General features: G+C 47.8%; 1 protein-coding gene across 10 annotated transcripts in view; it reads right to left on the bottom strand.

The window, feature by feature from the left end:
- TNIK (TRAF2 and NCK interacting kinase) overlaps nt 1-17,866 on the bottom strand; it is a 153,590-nt gene that overhangs the window by 114,085 nt on the left and 21,639 nt on the right. For all 10 annotated transcript variants that reach the window (XM_027647169.1, XM_027647168.1, XM_027647176.1 and 7 more), the window contains exon 2: nt 11,487-11,552. In XM_027647169.1, coding sequence (XP_027502970.1) covers nt 11,487-11,552 — 66 coding nt within the window. The remainder of the gene's footprint in view (nt 1-11,486; nt 11,553-17,866) is intronic.

The following is a 17,866-nucleotide window of genomic DNA, read 5'->3' as shown; positions in this document are numbered from 1 at the left end:
CATGCCCTCAGTGGCTGCTGGCATCTGGCTGCTCTGCATGCAAGCACCATCTCCTGCAGCACAGCATGGGAAAGGCACCAACCTTCCTTGGCCATGCCAAGCTTCAGCCAGTATAGGCAGATTAAAAAAAAACAAACAAACACCAAAACCAAACCAAATCCCCAAGTTAGTCACAAGGGAGAAAAAGGCTGTAAGATGGAGGTGGTGCTGTAGTGCTTAAGCTGGATAAACAAACGCGTAGTGCACAAACAAACTGCACAAAGCTAAATGCCAGTGATTCACAGAGCCCAAGTCAACCCAGGCCAAAGACCCATGAACAGCTTGAGAATAAGCTTCTCCCTGCCCCTGTGTCCTTCCTGAAGCAGAAAGCTGTAACCTGGCTCTCCCATGCCTGGACTGTCCGGCACTCCAGCACAGCAGCACATGTGCGAGTCCATTTGCTGTCCAAGGAGTCACATGGCAGCCAGCATGAAGGAACAATCTGCCCCATCCACATTGGCTTTCAAAGGCTGGATAGTGACAGATCTCAAATCCAGCTGTTCCTGTGGGGAATGAACCCCGTGGGCAGCATCACTTCTGGGGAATGGCCATGCTCTGGACCCACCGACCAGCTGAATGAGATCTCTGCAGTGCCTACCACTCCCCTAACCCACCAACTCTGTGTGGATGCTAAAGACTGAGGACCCCAAACTACACCACAACTGCCATGGCTCTTCTATCCCAACAGATGCTGGGGTTTGCCGGTTAAAAAACCATGATACTGGAGGAGCTTTTAGTAGGTATTTGAGGGCCCAGCTCACTGTTTGGCTGCTACAGGACTTCCAGCTGATGCCGAGTGTTTTCTGTGTGACCAGGAGGACTCACCCATCGGACGATGCCCTTCAGTGCCACAGATCAAGACTTTTCTGCATTTTGGGCAGCTTCATGACTACAGCAAACAATGTTTTTGCAAAGTCCAAAAATGTAATTCGATGTTGCATTTCAGAAGCCTGTTCCTCTAACACAAGATTTCCATTTTCTTTGGCAAACCACCCCTCGTGTTAGCCCTATTGGCATTCAGATACACAATTCACAATTCATCTGGAACAGGCTATTTACAGAAATTCTGCTGAACTGGCTGTCTTTCCATTAGTTATGTAGAGAAGAAAAGGTTTGGCCTCAATCCTCGACCTGCTGAATTAAAGTGTGAAAGAGAAAATCTCTGAAGCCCAGGAACGCAAAGGCATTTCCATTGGTGCTGCCCACTGCGGCTACAGCCATAATTGCTCTAAAAAAACCAAGAGACTAATGGCAACTCCAGCGAAATTTGGAATTTTTCCTAAGCCCTGATCGCTGCTTACATGTGAATTTTTACCTCTGTAAAACATAAAGATGCAGAGAGTTCAGCAGCAGAGATTCCCATCCCATCCCAATCTTGGGGCAACGACCAGATGGAGGAACCACCCTGAAGTTCACACACCAACAGTTATTTCAAGGAAAGCACAATGACAACCTTTGAGGAATGAATCACACCTTTTAAATAATAAGGACATATCCACAAGTTAATTTTTTTTTTTTTTAGTACAGCTGGTTTACCATACAATCCTGATCTCATTTGCTCTAGATACCATGCAGGCAAACACAAAATACATTTCTCCACACTGACCCTGTTAATAAGCATTTTTCAAGAGAGCAGAAGAACTGTAAGGAGCTAACACCCGTTTTTTATTTGTTTATTACAAGCTAGACTTATTGAAACAACATCCCACCCAGCACTAACTGGGAAAAAAAATAATTACATCAAGCTAAGGCCACATCCCCTGAAAGGAGATGAGATGGGAGCGTGGTGCATCGCCCGTTCCCTGGTGAAGCATCACCTCCAGGACGAGAAGCATGTCACACTAATGGGTCTTGCCCAGGTAAGGTGATCCTGCCTCTCCATCATTAGAGCCCATGGAGAGCTAACAAAGACAGCACAGCTTCCAGACCAGTCTTGTGGGCAGCTTTGTAAAATTAACTGTGGGCACCTGATACCCAATTCTGTCCTTCACACAACTCTCTCCCCCTCCAGCGCTACCATTTTTAAACACAGTGGGATGGATTACATCCCTGTCCCTTTCTGCCCCTGCACGTCCAGTTCATTTAAAGTATCATTTGCCATCAGGTTCAGTGGGTTAAAAAAAAAAAAAAAAAAAGGATGTGCAGAAGGCTATTCCTTTTGAAAACTCACTGCCATGGATCACAAGCACCCCTGTAAATATTAGAAACCAGAGCAGAGCAGCATCCCTTCCACCCCAGGGTGCTCCTCCTATTCATGCTGCTGAGACCCTTGGTGAAACCCCCAACCACACAACTGAAGTAGCCCAACAACCCAGGAAGTTCCTACAGCTCCCAAGTCCAAGCACCGCACTAAAGCAGAGATTCACACCAAGAGAAAACCCACTAGCCCCCACCTAGCACTTAAATTTCTCATCCTCATGCTAACAAAGGCTCAGGTTCCCCCACATCCCTCTCCAGCTGATTGCAGTCCTGTCTGCAGCCCAGACTCCTTCCCAGCCACCTACGCATGAGCCAAAGGAGATGGGCTGGGGGAAGAGCACAGCATGGTGGGGATGTGGGGATGGACTTGGGCTCCTAGCCATGCACTTCCATGTGCACATTCCAAGACAAGAATTTAGAGACCTAAAACACACACAAAAAATTTAAAGACTTAAACAAAACAGAAAAAAAAAAACTTTACACCAATCTGCCATTCTTATGCAAGGAGAGGAAAAAAATCCCACAACATTTGGAAGCAGGCTGTGTTTGCTTGGCACTTTCCATCTTTAGGTAATTAGTGTAAAGGGCTTCCCAGGTAAACCTAAGAATAAGCTGCAGATTTCAAGAGAAACACAATTCTCTGCAGTGAGCCTTCAAAGCATAACCAGAAGTTGCAGAGCTCCAACTGGCTCCCCGTAGGCATCGCTTGCCTTCAAGTCTTCAGGGTCAGCCACAAGTCAAACTGCATCAAAATTTGGAAAGACATAAAAAAATGACAAGCAAAAAAGTCTCTGAAGACAAACACTACAGCAGTAGAGAATGCCTCAAATCCACAGCCTGGACAACATTTACAGGCTGCTGCTCCTCCCATCCCCTTCTCTAAATCTTCTAAAAAGCACCCTCCTAGCTGAGAGTGGCACCTTCAGAGCTGGGAGGAACAAAACACCTCTCAGCTCTAAAACCTACTTTTCAGTGCTTCTCTCGGTTCTTTTCCTCAGCTGACCTATCAGCAGCTGCTGTATTTGCTCCTCTGGGAATCAGCCTCACTCCCAGCCTTTTGTTTTCTCAATGTTGGTGCAGGGGTACCAAACCCCATCTCCTCATAGATTGCTTTCCAATGCTGGTACCACCCAGCAGCTCCCAGTTCTGCCTCCCCAGACCACCCCAGCATTCCTCTGTTTCTGATTTCATGGGGAAAGGGGTGAGGACAGGGATGGGAAGGAAAGGAGAACAGAGCAGTCATTAAGCAAAGGTCACCAGAGAAGTCCACAGCAATGAGGACCTGGCCCCAGGCTTCCTGTGCAGTGCACCAGAGCTCCAGTTCACTAGACTATAACCTGTTACTCCTTAAATACTAGAGTTAACAAATACAAAAAAACAGCAGGTACCAGCTTCTACTCGGAGCAAGGAGCTCTTCACCTGCTGCCCTGCAGCCCAGGGTTATCATTAGAGTGACATATCTTAACAGCAAATGCTTTTTGTAACCCACCTGAGCCTTAGACCACCCTTACCGACCGGCCACAACCACACCCTTGTAACATAGTACAGGTAAGATACTACAGTAAGCAGAGCAATGCAAGCTTCAGCAGCACAAGAAGCCCCTTCTGAAAGGGAGAGTGATGCTTTCACATGCAATAATCCCAGTTCTAGAAGTTGCCTGTTTTCTAAACAGCTCCCCCACACTGCACTTCTACCTCTCAGTGTCCTCACACAAGACTTGAGAAAAGATGGGTCTGAGTTCCCAGTCCAGCCATTCCTATGGGATAGGAGAAGGTGGTACTGGACATGGGGCTTGCTCATATCATCTGCAGAGCAGGTGCTTGCACAGAGCATCTTCTAATCCCCACAAGTCAAGGACAGAACTCTCCCTCCATCCCTATCCATGCCTGGCACGCACACGAACAGCACTACAGGACCCACCATCATGTTCCCCATGCTTTTCATTACCACTGACTTTATTTGGCATCTTCAAAGGCAGCTTTTTAACCCTAAGCCATTGCAGATATCTTTTGTGCAATGTTTACAGAATCAGAGCATCCAGCAATGCAGGGGAAACTGGACGAATGTCACTTCACAGATGCAGTGGTCTGCTCCTGACCTCCCCCTGCCCTTTCCCTTCACAAACTCTGCAGGCAGGGAGAGGGAACATAGATTAACAGGGAGGCAACACAGGAACATTTCTAATCACCTTTTATAACCTGCATTCTATAGGACTGAAATGCAAAAAGTACCTTTCCCTTATATTATTCAGAAAGCAGCGAAGCTAATGCGACATATTGGTGCGTAGGTGTGTGTGGGCTGGTTTCTTGGGGGGAGGGAGGGCTGAGGGCTCGCTCTGTGTTTCAGAGAAATGAAGCAGCACAAGATGTACCAGTTGCTCTGGTAACAAAGCTTTTGCCTTTTTTTTTTTCTTTTTGGGTAAGAGTGAAACATCATTTTAAGCGTTTTCCAGTTCAGACTTCCTTGTCTGTATGGCAAAAACAAGTTCTCATTTCAGAAACACACACACACACTCCATTTGAGTCAGCAAGGAAAGGACCTTCTCTTCTCAAGATATTATAGCATCGTAGGGAAGCTGATAAATTGAGGTCGCCCGTTTCCCTCCTGATAATGCTCGCAGGCGTTATCACACACCAGAATGCCAGCCCAGCCCCTTCCTGCAACCCAGTACGAGCTGATAAAACCCCAGCATCTGTGAGCTGGTGCCTACAGAAGCAGGGGAGACACCAGCCCTGGTGAGGACCCTCACACGGCAGCACCACCACCCTCTCTGCCGGCACACGGAGCCACCACAGCGGAAACAATGGCTTAATATTTAATACCGTGCTTGTAATACGGAAGGATTATAAAGCAGCTTGTCAGGGTTTTAAATCCATTCACACTCACACAGACCATGTGCAACCTTGGAGGTGCCAAGCGGCTGGTGCCCACACACATGGGTCTGCGTCTGGATGGGGGTGTGAGCGCTCCAGCCACCACCAAAACCATCCCAGCAGAAGGAAAAGCCCTGATGGGACAGGATAACTGCTCTGCTGCCCCAGTGGGTCAGAGGCAAGGTGCTTCCCTGTCCAAGTCCCATGGAGCAGGCTCTTACTGCAGCACCAAACCCCAGAGAAAGCCAGAGAGCTTCCCAAACGCAAAGGGCCAACCCCTCATCTGCAGCAACCACCAGACCAGACGAGGGATGGCTACACACATTCACACATGTGGTTACACTAAGCCTGCCCTGCCATGCAGCAAAAGCAATCCCTGAAGACCTTGAAAACACAAAGAAGGACCCAAAACCGAGGACTTGATGCTAGAACCACCAATACAGCTCGAGTCACACCCAGCCTCACTGCGGGTGAACATCATGGTTCATTTTATAAACAAGGAGGTGGAAAAAGGCAAATGCTTGCAGTGGACCTTCAAATCAAAAGCTGGTTGTCTAGGGTTAGAGCTGCTTCTTTAGACTGCAACATGATGGAGCTCTGAATTCCTTCAGCAGCTGGCAAAAGCGAGCACCAGGTGTCCTTGGTGTGCTCAGGACCAGCACACAGCAGGCAGCACCACAGGACAGGTGTTTGGACGAGGGTGGGCAGCAGCACAACCTGGTCTGCAGGCACTGCACATGGTGTGCACACATTCAGTCCGGTCTCTCAAGCAAGGCACAGCAGTCAGTCTGCAGCTATAAAAGCTGTGTACGTAAACTAAGATTAATTCTTTACAGCAACAATCCCCAGGAAATATTAATTGTGTGCAGCATGGTAGCTTCTTCCACACGGCTAAAAGCAACAGTGATTAATTATCGAACTATTGACCATCAGCCTTTCAGAAAGGGAGACAATAAACCAACTGATTATTAAAAACAATTACTGTCATTCTTGACTCAGCCTAATTACCTGAGCTGCTAATAATGACCCAGGAACCTGCAGAGTCTCTGTTCTCACCAGGGCTGATGCAAGGGCTCAGTGCTTGATTGGTAGCAGCCACACCTCAGGCAGGCTAAACATGGCACAGATCCCACTTTATATTCTCATATCCCCCCTCAAAAAATGTAAAAGGAAAAAAGAGTCTTCTAAAAGCCTTTAGGATATTCACCTGCTACCCCACCAGCCTGCACTTCTGGAATGCCCAAAGATGCCAGGAGGAAGGATGCCACTGTGCAGGGAATGCACAAACAGAACCCAGGAGGGCAGGACACATCTTCTGTCTTCTTCTCTGGCATGTGCAAACTCTGGGACAACATTATCAGTAACTGGCTTGTGCCTGGGACATTCTCAGGGGTTTGACTCAGGGACCATATTGTCCCAGCAGTCCTGCTCCTCCCAGCCCTCCAGCAACAGGTGACCTTGGATTTCAAATATTTTATTCACTTTCTCATACCCACACATCTCAACATCTCCATCTACTGGGTCAAACCTGGGTGTTTGCCTCCAGGTGGATCAGTCCTGGCTTCTGGCAAATGCCAGGTTGGTAGTAAATAAGTTAAGTCGTGACTAAAGACCTTGGGATGCATTTATTTACACTTCTCCCCTATGTATTGTACCTCAGACAGACACACACAGTGCAACAAAGAGCAACTGCATAAACAGTGTCCTCTTCAAACAGCTGCCTAACTTGGGCTGGCAGGGGACAGGGACAGCCCATGGGCAGCCACCCTGCCTGGTGGCTGGTGGCACCCCAAGCTGCCTCCTGGGGTGACCCAACACTCTGCTCCATCCTGTGGTGATGGAGGAGCTCCCTGGAAGGCCACAGCTGAGAGTGGCGGCACGTGGATCCCACACACTCTAAATTAGAACACAGAATACTGCTGCATAATGGCTTAGTGATTATATGGCATTTACCAGATAATTAAACAATCAATAGTTATTGTGCAGTTACAGAGTTGCCCACATACTGTATCTTGTACCCTGTAAAATAAAACCTTGTTGAAGCTGTAAATGGAGAGCCACATCCCCAGGGCACAAGGCAAAGCAGGACTTGGCATTTATGACTGCTGTCCTCCTGGCACGGTTGGGAAGAAGCACGTGAGTACGTAATCTCAACATCATTTATTTCAATGTTGCAAAACTACACAAGATGAGAGGGGCAAAGGTTACCATCTGACCTATTTCCTGAATTTTTGTTTTCCTCTATTGCAAAGGCTTGTGTCAAAATCCTTCTTGGGTGATACCATACACAGGCCAGCATGTGATAGTCCATGGCTGAGCCCATAAAAACATCAGGGGAGTGCTCTGGTTTTCAGCATATTCAGTGCACAGTAAGTAGCCCACTGCATGTCTGCCCCAGCCTTGTAACCATCTGTTGGACAGGTATTTGAGTAACACAGTGTACTTTTGCTTTGAAGCCGCGTGTTTATTGGTGCTGGACAGCACAGCAGTTGTGGCCCTGATTTATCCAGGCAATCTAGGCATACAGAGTATTTTAAGGAGTATTTGTCTGCTCTCTTATGCAAATTAGAGATAAACAGTAATAATAATGTTCTGGAACATAAAAGCAGCATTTCTCTACACTTTGGATAATGCTTTGAAGGGTCTTAGTGAGCTTTGTGTCTACAGTTTTGCTTTCAGCCATCAGCTACCTGCTAAAAACCAGTGAGGCAAAAGCCCAGTTCCCCAAGTCCAATTCATTGTATTCCTGTTAGTCATTTCTTTAAACACCTTAAATTAAAAAAAAGGAAAATCCAAGGACACACTAAAATTCACTACTGCAATAATGTCTGGCACAGAAGCTAGCAAGCTTTCAGTCCTTTATCAAAACCAGTTTACAATCTGTAACATTAGATGCAGGATCATTAGAAAATAAAGAAAAGCTTCCGATTCAATTAGAGAGATAAATCATCACTGGTGCAGTCCCTCATTAAAATAAAAATCAAGCTATTCACAAGAGATCATTATGCAGCGAACAAGGAATGTTATTTCTCTCTGCATTTTTCTGAAGTGAAGAGCTTGTGGTCAGGGATAGAGAAGTGAGAGCAGAGCAGGTCGCTGCTGAGGGCTCCTGTGGCGCTGAGGTGTCACTGGGGTACGGCCAAAGCTGGGGAGGACCGAAGGGATATTTTAACCTGCCATCCTGAGCAAAGACTGACCTTTACTTGAAAACACAGAGGTCAAACCAAATCAGTCACCTTTGCCTTGAGCACAAGGCTCAGAGAACAAGGCTTTGATTCACAAAAGCACTCTGAACCACCTGAGAGGAACCTTCAAACCATGACCCAGAAAGCAGGATCAAAGTGACTTCTACAGTGGAGCTTCATCCCAGTGCCCGCACTCCAGCAGCCCTCCTTTTGGGGGATCTTAACGTGCACTGGGCTTGGCCAGCACATCTCATCTATGAGCAAGGAAAAGGCACTGGCAGGGGCTCCCCAACCTCTCCAACATAGCAGATCTGGAAGCTGGTTCCATGAATCCCTGCTCTCTGAGGGCTCCTCTTACTGTAGTACTACCAGACACTTCTCAGCCTGCTCCCCACTGTCAGGCTGCAACACCATTCAGTCATCAGAACAAGGTAACTGTGCACTTTATCCCACAGGATCAATGGGAACTTTGCATCCTGTACCTGCCCCTCTAGGTCCTGTGCAGGCCAGCTAGCTATCACCAGGACACCTGTAGTCTCTAACACAAACATGGCCATGTGGCAGTGTTAGACCTGGCTGCTAAATCAGGTTTTCTGGGGAAACATCAGGGCTGCAGTCCTCTTCCGGCAGTCTCACGGCACAAAAACAAGATGTTCTCCCCTGCCTAGAATAAACATCTCACTTCTGCCTCTTCCCAACAGGAAAGCTGCTTTTCTTGCCTCAAGAGAGGGATCAGCTGTGAGAAGAACAGGTGACGCTCACCAGGTGACCATTCCTGGCCACAGAGCTCGGGCTGGAAGCCAGCACCAGAACCTAAAAGCACAACCAGAGGCACATACAGCCTCTGTGAGGACATCGATGGTGCTCCCAGGGTAACACCACCACAGAGGGGAGGATCACCATTCCTGCAGGGATTTAAAAGACATGCAGATGTGGCAATTAGGGACATGGTTTAGTGGTGGACTTGGTAGTGCTGGGTTAATGGCTGGACTCGAGCTTAAAGATCTTTTCCAAACTAAACGATTCGGTGAACCCCAGCCCTGCCTCAGAGGGGTTTGAAATGGCAGTGGAACAATCTAATTAGGGGGGACAAGGCTCCTAGGTATGGATCACTTCTAAGGGCTGATTTAGAACGGAGCCAGAAGGTCTGTGTGTCTTGAAAGTTGATCCATTTGTTTTGCTGCAAGGGATAAATACAGCGGTGGTATCTGGAGAAAAAGAATCACAGAGATCTTATTTCCGCGCTGGGTTTTAGGGTGGGACACCATAAACATTTATGTATGTTTTATATCAAAGTCTCCTTTTGTTTACAGAGTGTGTGCTACTCCAAGACTTCAGTTTAAGAGAGCTGTGAAGTCAGCCTTAGCCTGAGCTCATACCTCAATACTTACTAATTTGGTTTGGACAGCAACATTTTCCCCTCCACCCCCGTCACCATCCCGTCTGGCACCGGCACCACGTGAATCACACCGGGGACAATCCAGTTACTCCAGCAAGTTAAAAACAGTTCAGAGGAGGATTTTCCCCGTGTACAGCAGGGGAAAAAGGAACACAGAAGTGTTCACCTCCCAGAAAGCCTGCACATGGACACTTCTGGGTGGTTTTTTCCCCCCTCTGAGGTAACACACAGACACACTGAAAGAATCAAACACAGCAAGAGGAAACTCGATCAGCTGAGCCGCGCGACCAGCAGCGCCAGCACCAGCTTATTTCCCTTTTCTGCTCTCCACAAAAACATGACGCTTTCAAAAGGCCGTTACAGGCGCATAGTTTCCACTGATTGTTAGAAATATGCACCACTTAAAATTAGGTCACCTTCTACCATTATTTCAGCAGCTGAGAAGAAAAACAGTTCAGAAGGGAGCTCCGGCGGTGGGGAACACATGGTGAGAAAACAATGAATGCCAGAAGGGAAGGCTCCCTGGAATATAACCTTGATAAGAACAGTTTTGGGGTGGGGTAGTTTTTCCTTTGTTTTTGTATTTTTTAAAAGCACTTATTTCAGTTCAAAATTTCATACATTTAAAACTCCAGAAGTTCCAGTTCATCTCTGGTTCACTTCAATCCCTTGATCCCTTCTACCGATGGATTAGCCTACAGCTGCAGGAGGAGGATGGGGTAACTGCAGCTCTTTAAAACCTTTCTCTTCTCTTCAGCAGGGGCAGCTCACTGTCTTTTAGAGCATGACAAGCAAGAGCTGTGCCTCCAAAGCTACAGAGTAAGAGCACATGGCTATATTCCTTTCTACAGTCAAAGGATAATACGTGCATGATGGGTAAACAGGATCTCTGTGTACCCACACACACACAAGTACATGTGTATACAGCACTTATGCCCACACATACAGAAGTTTTTTGGAGAATGAGGCCCAGGGGAACTATTGACTCCCAGTAGAATCAAAATATTTAGCAAAATCCTCATACAACCATGCCAGAAAACATCTCCCCACCACATATTAAGTGCAGATAAACCCAGACTTTGAAATAATTCTATCGCTCCCCAACCGCACAAGAATCATCCAGAAGACTCCACCAAGATGACAAATTCTGGAAATCCTCCAAGCTAAGATGTGCTTGAGACAGGTGATATAATTTAGCAGAGGGTGGACATTTTCAATATCATTATAAAGGAGTTCATGGGTGTAAAATCCTGCTCTCCACAGCCCTTCACTATTGCTGCATCCCGATGTTTACAGAAATTTAAAGCAATCCTACTGCCTTTAACAGGCGCTTTAACAAAAACATTTTAATAGTGTTTTTAATCCTGCAGCAGGTTTCTGCCAGTGGAAAGGACAGCAGCCAGCCCATGTGCAAGCAGAGCACTAGACTGTAGCAAACTCATTTGGCAGCCTATTGCAGCCGTAAACTCAGCGCTTAGGAGAGATCGAGATTTAGCTATTAAAGCACAGACTTTTCACTCCCTCCTCATCATCTAATCAATAAAAAGCGACTGGGGGGGAGAGGGGAAAAAAAAAAGCTATTTATATTTTTGTGGCAGTATCAGAACTAATATGAATTGCTTATTACAAGAGCTGTGTGTTACACAGTACTTGCACACAAAAGGCCAGAGATCAGAAATGCTGCTCTTCAGGCCTGAAAAAGTTGAAAACCTAACCAAGGTGATGTGTTGGGATGCTCTATGTTCAACACACAGCCAAGGCAAACTGGATTACTTCAGGAGGAGCCCTTACCTTATAGACCTGCCCGTAGGTACCATTGCCAACAAGCTCCACCAATTCAAAGATTCCTGCAGGATCCTAGGAGAAATGAAAAGAATATAATTAATAAGCAATACTTACAGATCTCTGAAAAAATTAACATTCTATGAAGATCAGCATCTCACTGACAAATGTTTTGAGCAGTTTAGGTTTTCAGGCAGATCTGGGATCAGAATTACAGCGACAATGAGCAGAAGTATGGCACCATCCCAGTGACAGCCCTGCCAAGGCTCAAGCTCTGCCCAGCACTGCCCATCTCCAGCATCTGGGCTGGGAGATGCCAGGCAGGTGAGTGATCATCAGTCCATTATAATGTAATCTGCTCAATGCATGAACACTCAGTTTATGTTTTAAATTCAACTGCAAGTGTTTGCTATTAAAACTTAGGTTTTCTTATGCATCCATTGGCTTTGGAATAAAACAAGCTCATTGGCAGGATGTCATGGGGCTCAAAACAGGGTTTTTCAGGTCTATTCCTGATGTCAGTAGAATTAGTGTTACTTGGTCTAAAGGTCATTTTTTGCTTGGTGCCTCCTGGTTGTTGACATCCTGGTTTGTCATCCGAGATGAGCAGACCTAGGGCAGTGCTATATGAGGACACAATGACTTGGAGGGTGGCAACGAAGCACCAAACTCTGTCCCCAGATCCCCCTCCACCAGGCATGTGCCCAACCAGGGGAAGGACAGTCACGTGAGCCCGCTGGCACAGTTAAAGGATGATATGAGCAGTGAGGTACGAGGGAGGGTGGGGAAAGAATACACCAGCGCTGCTATTTTCTCCTCTCGGTGGGTTTTCCCCTTACAGAGGCTTTATTTATACTCTCCTGCTCCTCCTCCTTTTCCTGTACTCATCACTCCAATTTTGGATAGTGCAATCCCCCTGGAAGTCGGCGGATGCGGAGGCATCCTGGCATCCCGAGGGCCTGTGTACCCCTGTGCCCACCCAGCCGCCACAGGGGTGACCCTGGCTCCTGTACCACCCCCATCCTCATCCTCCCTGCTGGGTTTGGAGTCACTTGAGCTATCAGACAACTTGGCATCCCAGTGAGAAAAGGGATGCCAGCTGCAATCCCAGAGGCTGCAGACAGGTCAATTGCCAGCTGTAACAGGCAAAAGAGATCAGCCAGCAGCACTCCTTGGGAGAGAGGAGATGGACACCCACCACTCTGTTATGGACACAGAGGTTTCATTCATTATAAGGCTGCATCAGCTCAAGATGCTTCTGGGTCCAAAAGTCAAACACTGGGTCTTTGTGAGCAGCTGAGCAGCAAGGTTTAACCCAGTAATAATGTCCCAAGTAAATTAATCCAAATCTTGACGTGACTGGAGCAGCTTTCCACCCATCCCAGAACACACACTGCCGTGGGTCTGCTGGGGTTCGGCACCTCTCTGCAACAGCGTCACAGCCACCCCTCTGATCATTCAGAAATGCCACATCCCCCTTCTGCCTGTTTCTGCATCATATGCAAGCAGCTTCCTCAAGCTGCCTGGAAAACCCTGGGGTGCTCCAAGAGGGGAAGCGTGACTCAGTCTTCAGTGGGACCATCCACAGCAAAGGGCATGGAAGCTGTGCTGGAGGAGGCTCAGAGACCACTGAGGACACACCTGCCCTGGTGCACACACACCTTCAGCTGGACACTTGGGCTGGACACAGGTGAAGCTGCAGCACAACAGGTTTCTACCATGCAGCAAGTCAGCCAAGTGTGGACAGCCTGTGGCTTTGCTGCCTTGGTATCAGGCAGGGAAAAGCCATGAATGGATGGGAAAGGGAACCGGGACCAGGTTTCCACACTGGGTGAGGAGGCGGAGGAGAGGGAAACATGGCAGCAGCTGCTGTTTATTTTTTGAGTTTCTTTCCTAAGGGTTGTTCTCTGCAGTGCTGAAACAACTCAGAAAGAGGCTTTTCCAGTGCTACAAGTATATCTATTTTTGAATATTCACTAGGAGATTAAGGCAGAAGAAAACTGTGCCTAGGGCACATGCTCAGGAGGTTTGGAGAAACATCTAGGGATGCAGCTGGCCATTTCTGATAAAAGGAACTCCTCCTTGCAATGTGATTTCCAACTTCATTCTGCAAATCCTGAAACTGAAGAGCACCCCCTCCCACCATCCCATGTCACTTCTCGCTCCTCTAATGTGTGTAAATGTCAGAGGTTGTGTGGCTCCAACAGGTTTCTCTGAGTCCATCTATCACCTGGTTGCAGATCTGACAGCTCCACACCTGCCTCTGCAGCCAGGGGAGCTTTGTGCCAGCCAGAGACAGCTGTGCACACCAGGAGGGCTTTCCCCCATTGCTCCCATCACCCACTCCTTCCACTACAGCTCCAACCCACCAAGCAGTTTCTCTGCCGCACTGTCCCCTCTCCACCCCGTTTCCTCTTCACATTTTTCCAGAAGCATCGCCAAGGTAACTGGGCATCTCACAGCACAGCAATGAGTGACGCTTCTCCCCTGACTGCTGGCACAGGCAGCTCCAACTCAGCACAGCCCTGATAACACTCTGGGAGCACCAGCAATGTCAGGGAGCAGAGGGGGCTGATCTCTCCTCCCAGCCACACTGCCGTCCTCAGCTGGGCTTCTTCCCGTGCAGCAGGCATGGGACAAGCTTCTCCTCAAGAGCCACAGTTCGAACTCAGGAACAATGTGCTGTTAATGGCCTTTCCAGAAAATACACAGCGAAGGATGGGGCAGGGCAGGGGAAAAAAATCCTGCTTCTCACTGGCCTCCCCTGGATGGGTTCCTACACAAAACAGAGCTTTGCATCTTAACAGCTGCTTTGGAATAGGGTGTCCCTGGTACCCAGGGCACATCCTGCACATGCCACAAAGCCCCAGCTGAGATGCTTCAGGAGGGTACCAGTGAGCAGGGACAGCATCTCAGGCAGGCTGGAGTGGGCAGCAAGGGAATAAAATACAGAGGCATGTTAGCCAGGGGAATAAGAAATCCACCCTGCAGAGCCCAGACTGGGACCAATCCAGGCCAAGCAGGGAGTAATCTCAGACCAAATATAGCCTGTGCTGCAGATCAGGGCTCACAGCAGTGCTGGGCTGCACTTGGCTGGGGGTGGCTGCAAAGCTCATCACACACGGGTGCCTCCAGCCTGGCTCCTACCACCTTCTGCTGATGCTTTCTCCCCGATCCAGGAGGGACACATGGGTGGTGCGGCTGCTGCAGACTCTTCTTCCCACACCCCACAATGCCTTCACAAGCACTACTGTGTTTTTTATAACTGAAAACATCTGCACTAAATAACAAGCACACAAATAAAAGGAAAAGAAAATGAGGTGAGTTTTGCTTACTTTAGGCAAAGAAGATGCACTGTTTAAAATGGGGAGAGAGAACGAGCATTTAAGACAAATGCACAAATAATTTTCAGCTCTAGATTAGCTTCACACAGAAAAGGATTTGTGTGGTTGTAGTAGCAGCAGGACCTAAGGTAGGGTCCCTGCCTCTTCGTTGCTACTGCTTAACAAAGGAGGGGAGCAGAAGGGCAGGGGCAAGGGAAGAGGTACTCACACACTGCAGTAAGGCAGGGATCATTTCAGACCACATTAACTACAAGCACCAGAAATTAAAACACTGTCCCAAGTCTGTAGAGGCCAGCAGCACCCATTACCCCCACACCAGCTCCAGGAGGGGTGGACAGGGCAGGGGCAGCCCCACAAGCCCAGGCAGGTGCCTGCAGAGCTGCAGGGACACTGGTGGACACTTGCACATCACCCACTACCAGCTATTCCTGTTTCAGACCAGCACTGATGCACAGCTCAATCAATTCCTGCTAAGGAAAGAATGGGCTTATTTCTAGTTTAAGCTTTCTGGGGTGGTGCTGGCTCACCACCCCACTCCCAGAAGAGCCCAGCTGTAGCTTTCTCCATAGGAAGGTGCTACTGGTCGCAACGTGACTGCTCACACACAAAGCCTCATTGAGGAGGATGAGTTACTTGGAATTTGTGCCAGAAGACACAGGAGCAAACTCAGGCTCTCCATAAAGTAGGCTCTCCATAAAGCAATGAAACACTGAATAGGATCTTTCAGCTGCTCATGGAATGGGAAATGTTAGTAGCACCTGTGGCAAGGGCTGTGCAGACCCAGTGGTCCTTCAGGCAGGGACAGGCTGGCAGCTGAGCTCTCCCGTGCCAGGATCTGACCCTGCTTCCACAGCTGCAGCCACAACAGGCTCAAATTCAAGTGGGAAATCGTTATGTTCCTCACTCACCTTTCAGGAAAATCAGTGTTACTAAAGTCTCAGTGGCTAAAACCAGTCTGAAGCACAGAAAAAGGCAGGAACATCTCCCTTTCCAGCAATTATCATGGGGGGTGGAAAAAAAGTCCACTATATTTCAATGAACAGTATATTTAAAACTGGTACATTATCAGAAAAGGGACTTCTGTATGTGGATGATAAAGCAGGATATATTCAAATTTCAGCAACAAAACAGGCATCCCTTTTGAAAGACTTATCGGCGTGGAGCATGCAGCAGGCTCGCAGCAGGAGCACATTCCTGGTTAAAACCACTCCACTCTGCCCAATCCAGACCCTGCAGAACTAAAGCTGAAAGACGTCCTTGCCTACACCATGATGTCTCGACAAGTCCAAGGCACAAAAGAGCAGTACTTTTGTTTGAGGAGACTATTCAGAGAGCAGTATCCATACTCAGGGATAGGTCAGTTAGGGCTGCAGGTGTGTATCAGTGCTGGCTGTGGTGACCACCAGGTTATCAGAACACAAGTTAAATATGGCCATGCAGGTGTCCATAAACACAAGAGGCATTTATACACAGTCTATACACCAAACTTGATTGTTTTCCTTGAAGGAGCCTCATTTTTCTCCCTTCTAGCCCACACAAAAGGATGTAACAGGAAAGGTTACATGAGGAGACAGTGGAGAGACACTCGGGAGAGGGGAACCAAGGGGCACACCAATTAAACCACGACTGCCGTGGATGCACAGGAGGGGAAACGGGAGATTGGAGTCTCTGTAATCATTGTGCACTTAGTCCCCCAATTCTAGCAGCTAATGACAACTTCCAGCCAAAAATCATGGAGCTACCCAGTCATTAAGCAAATGTTATAAACCCAGAGAAGGAAACGCGCTGTGTAGCTGGAGGCAGAGCTCAGTTACGGGTCAGTAACAGAGGAGTGTCCCCAGGCACTTGTCAGCTAAAGCAACTCCATGGCACTAGGAGAGTTTTTTTAATCTCCATAGAGAACAAAGTCTGTGCAACTAATGCTCCCAAACATCAGGATTTTATGAGCCTTTGCCTTCCAGCTCCGTAATAAAACAGCCTCAACGGGAGATCCCATTAAACTGATCAGGCACCCAACAAGAACCAAAGCAGGCTTCCAAAGCTGTTTACTCACCATTCCAAACAGGAGGCCCAATGAGCTCTGTCTGTGTGCGATTGCCTCTGCCTAGAGAAGTCCTGACAGTCACAGGAAGAGATTTTGGCACTGGGAAGCACCAAACAGTTTGCTCTTTTAAATTAATGGCAAGGCCATGGCACACAGACAGCCCAGGAGAGCTGCAATCCCACCCAGTATCACATAGCTTGGCATGACAGCACCCTCAACCCAAGTGGTTGTGTTAAGTCGTCAGCTGCCTGGAAAAGTCTTCCAATCCCAGCGAGCTCCAACCAAGAGAGGAAGACCATTAATTCAGAGTGTGAGGAAGACTTAGAGAGGAATGAAGCAGAGACAGAAAAGCCCTTCAGCAGTACAGTCTGATATGTAAAACTGTCATCAGGGCAACGTATTTCTGATTATGCAAAACGTCACTAGAAGGAACAAGTATAAGGATAAAGCCTTTAGTTCCCATACTATACACCTGCTCAGATTTTAATTCCCCAAGGCCAAATGCCCAAGCTGGCTCTTTGAAGCCATCCTTCACATTAGCCAAGTCAGAAGCTCTGTAGACAGCCCTGCACCTCTCAAGCATTGGGACCTGAGTAACCTCAAGCTCTACAGAGTCAACTGCTATTCCTTCTGAAGGCACATCAAGTCACTTATTTTGCCATACATTCCACCCAGGTTTCTAGAGCAGGAATTGAGGCACTTTATGATTTGACAAAACAAGGTCCAGATAACCTTGGGGAAGTTACCCCAAATGACATGCAGCTCAGAGAAAAACAGAGGGGTTTGAAGAGTACTTGAAGATACAGCTGCTTTTTAGTAATCAGCTGGCTGCCTCCATCTCCAAGGCACTTCTAGTTAACAGTTATGTGAGTAATATGAAGATGGACTGCACAAGCCAGAAGAGGATTGCTAATACAGCTGCAGACAACAGCAAACGAAGCAGGAAGGCAGAGTCCAAGGCAAAAAATACTGATGGAGTTACTTGGAACTTCCCCAAAAAG

This window comes from Corapipo altera, unplaced genomic scaffold (genome assembly GCF_003945725.1).
Source record: "Corapipo altera isolate COAL_440 unplaced genomic scaffold, ASM394572v1 113, whole genome shotgun sequence".
Lineage (NCBI taxonomy): Eukaryota > Metazoa > Chordata > Aves > Passeriformes > Pipridae > Corapipo > Corapipo altera.
Note: the sequence above shows the minus strand (reverse complement) of the source record. Positions and strands in the feature narration are given on the sequence as shown.